Here is a 12465-nt window from a genome sequence, read left to right as displayed (position 1 = left end):
AACAACAACCAAAAACTATATGTTTGCAGCATTTTGAAAAGCACGGAAACATTACCTTAAAAATTCGAGGAGACACAAAATTTTAGCAAACATACAGAAAATCTTACAACATTTGGTGCGTGATTTCACTAGAAAAGGCATACAAGATTGTTAATTTAGTAGGTGATGGCTTAGAGCGTTCTTGCAACATCTCGTGTGTGATTTCTCTACAAAAATCACACAAACTTAATAGCAATCGGCCAGAAAATATCTCATGTGCTTTCTGTACAAAAATTTGTAGCAAACAACCAGAAAATCTTGCAAGATCTCGTGTGTGCTTTCTCTACAAAAGTCACACATGATTTCTACAAAATTAATAAACATATGCAAAATCGCAAAACAAACTTAGAAAAATGCATTGTTGTACATTTTCCATGGTGAACCAGATCTCGCTGTTTCGGCATTGCCGGCAATGTATTCAGCTCGCCAGAGCTGCACTGTGTCAAGTCGAGCAACCTTGAATCCATTCCCGTTAAAACCCCATCTTCCCAAGTTTTACACCGAGATCAACTTCAATTTTGAGGTCATCTATTCCCGTGGGATTCAACCTTTGCGGAGGAGGTCCACCAGTGGAGCAGGAGCAACGGTAGGGCAGGAGGTAGGAGGAAGGAGGAAGAAGGAAACGAGCAAGGCACGCGACTGATTGCTAGGCTCTCGATCAGTCGTATGATTGCATGTCTTTTCCTTGTGAATAAAAATCATAGCACAACAAGGTTGTTTTATATACATTAATAAACACATTTTTACCGACTCTTGGCACTTCTGCTATAATATGCAATACATTTTGGGTAGCGCTGAGAATCCTCCGGAGGATCCCAGACTCCGAACCTCCGCATGGAGCAATCGACACGTGTCCCGAACCCCGCCAAGTCGCCCACGTTTTCTCATCCTTTCCTCTTCGTTTTCTCTTGTAACCGCGCAAACACCACTGACCAAACCCGCTCCAGCCTTACACTTCTCCTCACTTGCCTAATCTGGCGTTGCAAGAGCTGCGCCGCGGCCGCCGCCAATTTCGCCGGAGCTTCCATGGAAGACGCAAAAGGACAGCCGTGAAGCTGCAACCAGCTGCCACAGGAGCTGCAAAGAGTAACCGCCACATCTGCATAAGCACACTGATAATGCTACAAAACAATTCCGCCGGAGCTCTGGCGGCCGCCGCGGAAAGCTGCAGAATATCTCCGCCAGAGCTGCAACCGGCCGCCACATGAGCTGCAGAAGGCCACTGGCAGAGCTACAAAACAATTTTGCCGGAGCTGCGGTAGCTGCTGCGGAAAGCTTCAAAGTACCGCTGCTGGAGCTGCAACCGGACGCCACATGAGCTGCAGAGGACCGCCGCCAGAGCTGCAAAAGCACATCCATAGTGCTACAAATCAAGTTCGCCGGAGTAGTGCCCGACTGGCCGCCGCCGCGGAAAGCTGCAAAGGACCACCGTCGGAGCTGCAAAGGCGTATCCAAGGTGCTCCAATCAGCAGTGCGCCCTGCTTCCAGCGGAGCTTTGGCGCCGCCGCCGTGCGACACGCCGTGCTTCAAAACGCCGACGCCGTTGCTGCAAGACACCGTCTCGAGTGGTAAAAGGCGGAGCCTCGATGACCCCATGGCCGCAAGTCGGGTACCTCACGCCTCCAAGCGGTCGCAGCGCTGGGGCGTGATGACGGCCTATGGAGATGCTCCGCCGGCGTGCGCTTGTGAGGTCGAGGCGGAGTGAAGGCACGAGGATTTGGGCGGCGTATGGCGATTCAGTGGGCCTGCACCGGTTGGGTGGAGGCGGAGGAGCTGCGCGAGCTTCCGTTTGAGGCGAATGGAGTAGAGGCGCGCGGAGCTTGGCTGACATCAATGGTGTTATTCGCGCGGAGGAGGAAAGCAGAGGAGATAAGGTAGTACCGTAGTAGTCTAGATATTTCTAGGAAGTGGGCCCATGCATGCGCGGTCCAGCTTAGTCCACGCGGAAGAGCAGGTAGCAAACCTGATCGAATCGCATCCAACGGCGCAGCAGTCGGAGGTTGCGAGAGCGTGTGCCTCCGCCTGATACACAGCATTTTCCATACATTTTCTAGGGCATCGTGCGTGGCAATTTAGGGTGTGGCCCAATGGAAATTAGCCGCATGACAAGGTTAAAACTAATGGTGCCACATGGATGGACGTTCCCCTCCCAGCCTGCCAGCAAAACTTAGCTATTACGTCAGCGGTATTCCAATTTGCGTTGGGCCAATTCATGTCTTAGTAATCTCGTCTGCAACCTATAGGTCGGGAAAAGGTCGCAAGTCTGTAACCTATAGGTCGTCTGTAACTTGTATTATGCATCTGCGTGGCAATCAATGACCCACAGGACCAACATGGCCCTCTTGCTAAAATACCGCTAATCATGTTTGGTCTCGGCGGGTTGTCCCCTATCCGTGCCACTTGCATTGTTAGTTAGTTTTTTTGAAAAATAAATTGAGACCTCCAAAGGCTACGAAGATGTACATACATATGGTCTTTATTAAAAAAAAATTGACTGTGGCTGCCTCTCTCTCCCTCTCTCACTTACTTGTGCTCGCTCCCATGCTCGTGATGGCAACCACGGTCGCCTCGCCGTCACGGTCATTGATGCCGCCGCGCGTGTGTATAACTACTAGACCCTCTCAACTCTAGCGTCCTATCATACTCGATTCAACTATCGTGACCTAAATCGGCCGATCCCAACCCCCACTGTTTCTAGGGTTTGTGTCGCCATGTATGCGTCGCTGAGCTAGGTGAGCTCAGTGGCCTCCTTGGTCTTCCTAGGAGTGTCGTCTGCATCGTTAAGATGTTGTGGTGTGGCGCAGGCTGAAACATCTTCGTTGTGCTTCTTGTGTCGCCTCTCCTTTGTCTTATCCGACGGTGATGGTCATGTGTTGAGCTTTAGCTCCCCCACGGCGTACTAGGGCTACGATACGCCCTTCACACTACCCCCTCTCTCTCATCATACTTCTCTCTCTCTCTCTCTCTCAAAATTCATCTATCGGTTCTATCCTGGGGTTTGCTACCGTCGAGCACATCCTAGTAGGATTTCTAGGGTTCTAAGTTGTTCTAGCGCACATTCTAGTATTCTTACGTGTTCTGGCCTGGTGGTTGAATGAATGTATAAACTAGTTCTACCAACCAATTTCTTTCTATTAATTTGGGTTCAGTTTTGTCACTCTAACACTGATAGATATTCTTTAACTTAGTAATGAATTGTTGTAGATGTTCCCTTAGGTGTTCTAATGTTTCATTTGTTATTAGGTTGTGTTTAGATTGCACTCAATCCATCAATTGCTTGATGTTTGTTTCTCTTTTTGTTGTAGTTTAAGTTCCAACAGTTAACAATGTATGCTCATGTGTTCTTGCTTAATTATGTATTTAAAATATCATAGAATGAGTTTATTGGCTTGTTTAATGAGCTTAGCTTGTAGATTTACTTTCTGTAGTCACTTAATGACTAGAATTAGGATCTAGGGTTCATGTAGTTGCTTAATTGTGCCTGATAGTGTTCCTCTCTTCTCTCTAGGTTATATCAATGATTTGCTACATTTTTGTGGCTTCTGTTCAAGCATTAGGTAGTAGATTTGGCTAGTTGTGACTTATGCCCTCCCTCATTAGGGTTTTCCTAGGTGCCTCTTAAGTGAGAGTGTCAAGATTACTCTAATGAGTTGCGAGAGGTGCTAGTGCTCGTAGTGTAGTGAGAAGAACATGTGTGCATGTCCTACTGCTGCATCTACAACACCGATCCTCTAGATTAAATTCTATCCTACTGTAGCTATGATTCTATCTAAGAATGCTATTCCTAAGGGCTTGAAACCTTTGAAGACTGTTCACTGCTTATTCCTAGTTGTTGATGAACTTGCTTGTCTCCTCGCCCTTCTCCTCTAGATTCTTGCTTCCCTTCCTCTCAGATCTCTCTCTAATTGTGTGGGGGGCGAAGGGGGGTTCTAGTCTAAGAGTAGGAAGTGAATTGAGAACTCTAGGGGTTTGAGAGCTTCTCTATGTAGGGGATTCGTAGCAGAAAACAAATAAATTTCTAACTACCGTTTCTCCGATTGCCCATGATCTATCTAGGAGTAATGTTGTAACGGAGATGGTTTCGGCGTACCCTCTTAGACCAAAATCGGTTAACGTTCCGCTGGAACATGGTTGATGTAGTCGTACTCGTCGCCGACCTCGATCGGGGTCATGTTCAGTCTTCTCGTCCGCTGTCCAGTGCCACACGTGTCGCACCTCGTAGGTATCGCATATGTACGGTGCCCAGCGACGATCCTGGCTCCGATCCAATAGAGTTACGGAACTAGATCTTCTGGATTTGGATCGCAGCAGCGCCTCCCGTACTGGGTAGGGTTGTCTCCCTCCCGGCGCAGCTCTTCAAGAAACCGCGGAGAAGAAAACTAGAGGGAGAATTCTCTATTTATTGTGTATTTTCCTCTCTCTACCTATCCACTATATATAGGGGGATTCGGGTGACTAGGGCACATGGCTTGGCAAGCCGGGACAAAAGGAGGGGAGGGAATTATGGTGCGGCCGGCCCGCCCTGGGCCGCCACCCCCTCCCCACATGGCCCGGCCAGCCCCCTTAGCCCATGGGGTGGTCGGCCACTTCCCCTTCATGGGCCCCCTTTTGAGGCCCATTTAGGATTTGCAGCCTTTTATTATTAAATAAATCATTATATTTAATATTAATTCAACTAATTAATATATAATATATATTATTTAATTTCCATTGATCCAAGACACCTCCCGAACCACTTTGAACACCTTTCGGATACCCTGGAAACCCCTTCGGCCATTCTCTCCCTATTTCCGATGAATCCAAAACTATCTTAAATTTAGTTGAACCCTTAAGTGTGTTGCCCTACGGTTCTAGAACAACACACAAATTATCAAGATGACTCTCTGATCAATGATCGCCATGGGGCCTGTATAACCATAGTGATCCATGTGTATTCTACGATGATATGATCATCGTTTGAACCATTACGCTGAGTCTTGTTCCCTTTGTTACTTCGATATCGACACTCGTCGGAAATGATTATCGGTATCGTCATACCTAGTGTGATCTCGTTATCGACAAGGCAATTCAACTAGTTTCGGATGATTCCATCCTCATGACCTAGTCATTGATGCGCAACTTTATGGATGTAATTCACCGAGTGGGCTCAGGGTATCTCTCCATCATGCGGTTGAACAAATCCCGCTGTTGATACATACGCATCAACCCACCCCTTTTGAAATACCCAACTACACCTTTATGATCACCCTATTATGGTGCGACGGTTGATGCAATCAAAGCAGCCTCCTGTGACAGTGATTAGATATGATCTTATGGCCTAAGGATTAGGTCACTGCGTTTTCATAAACCTCATAACATTGAACTTTGTGACTTGATTACTTTACAATACTTATATATTTAGGTATGTCCATCATATCATTCATCCAATGATATGATACCATTGTCAATGACGTGTATGTCCATGACCGGGAAACCTCGATCATCGAATGACCACAATGAGCTAGTTTGCACGTCTATGCTTAGTAGGGACCCTAGTTTTTTCTACAATACCACACATGTATCAATATTTTTGATTAATAAGTTATAGCATGGCACAAAATTATTATGAACAATTGAGATATAATAATAAATACTTATTATTTGCCTCTAGGGCACAATCTCCAACACTCTATTTATAATGTGGCCTAAGGGGTGTGCTACCGACACCTCCTACATACATTTTGGTGACTAAGGTGCTTCACCTCTCTATTTTGTTTCTATGTGCCAAGGGTTCTGTATTTGGTGGTTAAATAACTCAAAGGCTTGGTTTATGGTGAATTTCCATTTAGGCATGTCAGTTTACAAACTTGTTTTCTGTCCCGATGCCCAATTTGGAAAGCAAAAAGATGATAAATGTGATATTCATATTACGTTGAGTAAATTGAATTTTATTTCAAATGGCTTAGAGATTTGTGATTTTGATTATGTGGGCTAGAGAGATATTCTTACTAGCTGTCTAGTACTACTATAGAATTCATTTGTTAAGATATGTGCATTTTCTTTAAATGATATAATGAACAGTTCATTAGGTCCATTTGATTTAGTGTGGTTCTCAATGAATTCAATTAAAATTTTGGAAGGTTTTTAATTTTGCTGCCTAAGAGATGGGAACTATGTTGCCTATGCTACTATTTCCTACTGCTATGTTGATCATGTCCATGTGCAGCCTCTCAAATTTGGTTCCCTAAGTTGTTTCCATTTCCTAATTATCCGTCCTTGTTATCTAAGATGTCGAGCATGATCATGTGATGATCGTTGATGTTGGTTCCAGGAATGAAATTCAATGCCATTTTGCTTTTGTTTGAAATCAAAAAGTCCCCATATATGTCTTTCTTCCTGGATTATTTCCTTTGAATTCTAAATCGGGTGATTCCAACATTTTAACATAACCAATGTTTTCTTTGGTTTATGCTTGTGTGCAGGTCAAAGAAAAGATCAAGGTGTTGAGCAAGATAGTGAAGTGGAGATGCTACTCGTAGTGTATATAGATTAGGCTAGTTAGGGGTTTTAGCTTAGGATTTTCTTTTACTTTTCTTAGTTCGTATTTAGGGTCGTCTCTGGAATTCCATTTCTAGATGTTTCTAGTGTGTAAGTAACAATTATAGATTGATAGAGAGTAAAACTTTGACGATTTTGATTTTGAGTTTATATTTTTGTGACTTTTATTTACTTGTTTATGAATTTTTTTAATCTGGTCCTTAATATTGAAATTCAAATATGAAATATGAAAATTTTATTTTTTATATGTGGATAGGAGTTGAATTTTTTTGTAATTGTATTAATATGGTTTGAGATATTTGGTAGGAATATTTGAATCAAGGACTTTTGTTTTTTACTCAAAATATTTGCATTCAAGTTTGACCTAGTCAAACCTAAATTTTCAATTTAATTTTATTTTTGTAATGTGTTCAGTTGGTTTAAAGTTATTATCACACAATGCTAATTACTAATTACAAACAAGTTTTGGTTTTCAATATTTAGTTTACCCCACTTTTTAAAATCTTCAAAGGTTATGTTGAAATTTGAATTTCAAATCCTAGTGCTTGACTTAGGTCACCTTTGACACGAGAGTTTAAATTCGGTCTCTTTGGTTCTTAAACATAAAAGATCAAAAATTTCCCATATTTAGTGATGCATGGTATGCAAATGCACATATTTGATATCTACCCTTCCGAGATCTTATTCTTCGGGGTGTTACACCGCCCAGGCTTTGCTAGAGGTGCCTCAATCGGGGCGAGGTGAGGGGGAGATGGGAGGCGGTGGCTAGTGCTAGGAAGGAGTTCACCCCTAGTATCGCGAGAGAAGGGCAACACGAGGGTATTTTTTCGTCCATTTTTTCGAAATGGGGAAGCCCTAGCCTTTGCATCAATCGATGCATACGACTTTTGTTTAAATTTTATTCAACAAAGATCTGCCAAAAGCATACATCATAGAACCCGAACCCACCACTCAACACCTACAAACCCGACAATGGGTGAATAAACATGTGTCGTTAGGGCCTTATGCCCTAGAAACACCAAACAACACCCCACCAGCTAAATATTCGGGGCATCACGGAGTCACCCTATGGAAAATACATGAGCACACATCCCGCTCAGGAGACCCTCGACGAGCATCTCATGCCAACGCTTCAGAAGCCGTCATCGCCATCAAACCGCTGGTCCATATTCAGGGCAGAGATCCGCATAGCCTATGCCAAACCTGCTGTCATCGCCACCACGACTCCAGATAGTGCTTCCACCCTGCGAGCATCCATCAACACATACAGCCATCGTTGAGACCACGCTGTGAAGACTTGCCGTCGTTGATGCAGAAGATGCAACACCGCTCAGCCGCCACCTCAACCATCCACTGGTCCCTCTAACTGATGTACAACTCCAAGAATGATGCCCCCAAGAGGGAAACAATGTAGGAGCGCTGTCATTATAAGATCCATGAATCTAGGGTTTCCCTCGGAGTTAGCAAAATGAAGTGGGGAGCATCACCTCGACAATTCCTTCATGAAGGGACGGCACACATGCATCGCCATCGCAGTCTCTGTACCAAGAGAAGGATTTCTTCGGGATTTGCCCCATGAATATACATCCAATGCACCACCCGAAGAGCGTTGGATGGTGGAGATCCAGTCGATTACCGCCTGGCCAGCCTCTGACACCTCCATGCCGCCCAACAACCGCCGCCTTAGGCGCCACCGCGCTTGCCCTCCACCACAACCTAGATCTGCGTGGGCACGGAGTCTCGGCTGCGACAAAAGGGGTGAATCCATCATGGGGAGGTGGAGCCTCCACCATCGAAGCCAGAACGCGCTCGCCACCAGGCTCCTAGGCACCTTGCTACCGAACTAGACACCGACAAACCACGCCGCCACAGCCAGAGGAAAAGACTGCCGCCACACGAGGGGGAGAGCCCCGCTGCCACCGTCACCGCCAAGGCTTTGCCCGCCAGGTCCTCCAGCGGTGGCGAGAGAGGAGGAGATAGGGAGAGCGGGCATTTTGGCCGGAAGTGGGGGCGCCCCCGTGTCGCCCAGGGTTAGGTGACGCGGGGGGTTAGGGAGCTGATGTGATTATAAACATTGTTTAGAACTACTTGCATTGTTAGTTAGAAAACAAAATTGACATCTGATCGTAGCTGAAAAAATCGGTCGCATGTCAGGCCGTAAGGTTGAGATATGAAGTTGTACATGGATAAAAGAATAGAAAACCAGAAAACAATGAATAAGACATTTAAATTAAACTAACCCTGATAATTTATAGGAGGTTGTGCGTCCATATTTCCGGAGAGCTTCCAGAGAGCAATCGCATCTTTGATCTTGTTTACACCATGGTCATATTCTTGCAATATATGTGTTTGTTCCACGATCTACGCTTACGTGTGCACATTCCTAAATTTTTTCTTAAACCCTCTCTTTCTCAAAACACAAGCGTTTGTGGATTCTATATTTGTCGTTAGTATGACGATCATACGGAAAAAAGAATTATTCGCTGACAGTTTAATGATATCGATCCTACTGCGATAAGCAACGATTGTATGAATTGACCGGCCATCCCCTCTACCATAGCACGTAACTGGCTCCTAGCTATATGCGAGGTAGTAGAGTATTACTAAATCGATTTCATATCATGAGGACATATGCGGCTACGGCACTTGCATATCGCGATGCTGACAGCATAGATCGACTATTCGCGCACATGTGTCCAGGTCAAACTAAGCAATATAGCACGTTTACGTATGACTGTATGAGTGTCTCCGATGCTGTGCGGTCTCAAATTACGGAAGGAATGAGTTCCACGACGAGCATATTAGCAGGACGACTGGACGAGAGCATATTGGCAAGGACGATGATCGCAGGCTATTCGCCTTATTCCGACGGTTGAGCTCAGTTTTATAATACATCCACCTTCTAAAATTAGTCCAATTTATCTTTTTGTTCAGCCAAAAATATATTTCACGTTAATATTTTGCGGTAGTGTACATAGTTGACTACATCTAGGTATTTCTTTTGGAATTTTCTAGAAATATGAAATCAAGTTTTCATTTTTTTTAGAAGCGCTGCACGAAGGTCAGGTGCCAAAGCCATTTATCAGAATACCCCCCGCTATATTGTGATCAATCCGATATTTGGTTGTCAAAGTTGGGGTGTGCGTTTATACAGCTCCTGACACAAATTTAGTTGGTCACGATTATGTTCTTTTCGTAGTTTGTTCACTAGGGACGCCAAGACAAAGGCGAGTTGTAAAATGCGGAGTAACAAAATGACTACATGACCGAGCTTGGGCGAGCTTGCGGGGGATGTGTCTAACAGCGCGACGCTCGCCAGGCGAGGCGACCAAGACCCGCGCCGGCGGGGATGGGCTCCGCGGCGGTGCGGTCGGTGTGAGGAAGGAGCGGAGGGACCGCTCTGCACGCCGGCAAGGGACTCGCCGGCGTCTCCGCGCTCAGCTCGTGGGGGGTCTCGGTGGGGAGAACCCCTTCGCGGTTCTCTGCGACGAGGCGTCGGGCTCGGAAGGGGAGGGCTCAGAAGCTGCTGCGCTCGTCGCGTCTTCGGCGGGGGCTGAGCCTTGGCTGCAGGGGCAGCGCCTCGTCCAGGGAAAGACGGGGCCCCCAAACATAAGTCAGTTGGCAACGGCTCCGCGGTGGAGCCTCAGGACAAGGTGGCCCCGACGATCCCATCCTCGGCCCTCAGCCAATATGGGTCAAACCTTTTGGGGAAGGGGGACATCTTCCCCATTCTGAAGACTTTGCTCACCCCGGCGGAGGGCTCGGCTTCGTCGCAAGATGTTGCAGTGCACGCGGAGGGGGACCAACCGCCCTTGTCCCCGTCGCTGCTGACCGACTCGGCTACTGATTGCCTTGTGACGCCGGGCCTGGACGGTCACACGGAAGGAAAGGCGTGGTTCTTGTCTCAGGAAGAAAGGGCGGAGGTGGGCCTGAGCCCTACGTGGGAAACAAATCCGAACTTGATGAGGGAGAAGGAACGCCGGAGCAAGAGCAACAAGGATCGTCCATCGCTGGCACACAACAGTGTCGGAAAGGAGGTGGCGACGCAGCTGATCTTTGAGGAGGGGGAACAGCGGGAGAGCGTGGAGACGCGGGGGTCCATCCCCATGGAGGGGGCGGTCATCGGAGAGCTGGCAGCGCAGGTGGCAAGGGCGCCTCGCACCAAATCTAAGTCTGGCGGCCCGTCGCGCAAAAGCAGGCGCGGAGCAGCTGCTTCCGCAGAGCCGGTGCTGCAAAGGGCGATGGCGCGCGCCCAGAGGAAAACCCCAGGTACTTCCCCCTCTCCCATTCCCAAACCTCTATCTCGTTTTGCGGTTCTCCCAGACGTTTCAGATGAACACCTTTTGGCTGTGGCCAAAGACAGTTGCATTGTTTTTCCTTCGGCTGCTGGCAATCCGGCACCGCTGCTCTCTATCATCCGAGCGAAGGAACTGGCTCAAGCGGAGCTGGCGCTAGCCCGGGACAGGCTAGCTGCGGAACAGGCGGTCTCACGAACTGCTGAAGGAGGGGATGATGTGCTTGATCCTCCGGGGGCAACAGGGGTTGCTGCCCAAATAGAGAAGACTGCCTCAGAGAGTGCAGGGAGCAGAAAGAAGAAAGACATCCTGGCGGTCAGGAAGAAGAGGATTTACAAGAAGACCGCGGTGGTCGGAACGAGAGTCCTAACCCGCCAAGCACGGGGTCGTAAGATCGGACCCCAATGAGAGCTCTTTTTTGGAACATCAGGGGTTTTGGGCGTAGGGGGCGCCGAACCCTGCTTAAAGATTACCTCCGGTTGCACAAGATTGATATTGTTTGCCTTCAAGAGACTATCAAGCAGGATTTCTCGGAGCAGGAACTTAGAAGCCTCGAGGTGGGGGATAAATTCTTTTGGTGCTGGCTCCCAGCGAATGGGCACTCGGGTGGGATGTTGTTGGGCCTTAGAGATAGCGTGTTTGATGTGGGGAGAGTTGCTCTTGGCCAGTTCTTCATCAGCGCTTCGATTTTATGCAGAGCTGACAACTTCAAGTTTGAGTTTATCGGGGTATACGGACCAGCTGATCATGCTTTTACTCAAGTGTTCCTTCAGGAGATTTCTGCAAGGGTGGCAGCCTCGGATCTTCCTATCCTTATGGGAGGGGATTTCAACCTGCTGCGGGACGCGGCAGATAAGAACAACGACAGAGTCAACTGGGCAAGGATGGATCTTTTCAATGATAACATTGCTTCCTGGGGTCTTCGGGAGATTCCGCGCACGGGGGCGCGCTATACTTGGACGAACAAGCGTCTTAATCCCGTCGTGTGTGTGCTGGATAGGGTTCTCATTGCCCCAGAGCTTGACATCCATTTCCCCCTCTGCTCCCTGATGGCAGAAACCAGCTTGGGATCAGATCACACCCCACTGATTTTAGACTCGGGCCAAGACCTTCAGTGTGCGTCCAATAGATTCTTCTTTGAGTCTGGGTGGATGGAACTACCGAACTTTGCAGATATGTTTGCTGCTATCCGGGTGAGCTCGCTGCCAAGGTTCGAGGAAGGGACGTCCTCGACTGGTGGAATTTCATGAGTGGTGGGGTGCGGAAGAAGCTCAAAGGCTGGAATGCGAACAGAAAGGTGGAGGCAAATGCCGTCAAGGCGGCGCTGCTGCAACAAATCAAAGACTTGGACCAGAAAGCAGACTCGCTGGGACTGAATGGTGAGGAATGGGCATTCCGCTATCACCTCGAAGATCAAATCCTGGCCATCTTTAGGGATGAAGAAGAATACTGGAGACAAAGGGGAAGAGTCAGATGGCTTTTGCAAGGAGACTCCAACACGGCGTACTTTCACGCTGTGGCCAACGGTAGACGCAGGAAGTGCTGTATTCTGAGACTGCTCACAGACAATGGTCCAATTTCGGAGAAGAGACAG

At 47.4% G+C, this 12465-nt stretch overlaps 1 protein-coding gene across 1 annotated transcript; it reads left to right on the top strand.

The window, feature by feature from the left end:
• The first annotated feature begins 11275 nt into the window (after positions 1-11275).
• On the top strand, positions 11276-12121 carry LOC139838067 (uncharacterized). Its single transcript, XM_071827421.1, has one exon. It carries the CDS (start codon positions 11276-11278, stop codon positions 12119-12121), a length of 846 nt encoding a protein of 281 aa, XP_071683522.1.
• The last annotated feature ends 344 nt before the right edge of the window (positions 12122-12465 follow it).

The sequence above is a fragment of the Lolium perenne genome, chromosome 3 (assembly GCF_019359855.2).
Source record: "Lolium perenne isolate Kyuss_39 chromosome 3, Kyuss_2.0, whole genome shotgun sequence".
Lineage (NCBI taxonomy): Eukaryota > Viridiplantae > Streptophyta > Magnoliopsida > Poales > Poaceae > Lolium > Lolium perenne.
The sequence above is the reverse complement of the archived record's forward strand: the minus strand, read 5'-3'. Positions and strand labels throughout refer to the sequence as shown.

What these genes read in the sequence shown, in the direction of transcription:
- LOC139838067 (XM_071827421.1), top strand. Translation starts at nt 11,276, where the DNA reads ATGAGAGCTCTTTTTTGGAACATCAGGGGTTTTGGGCGTAGGGGGCGC.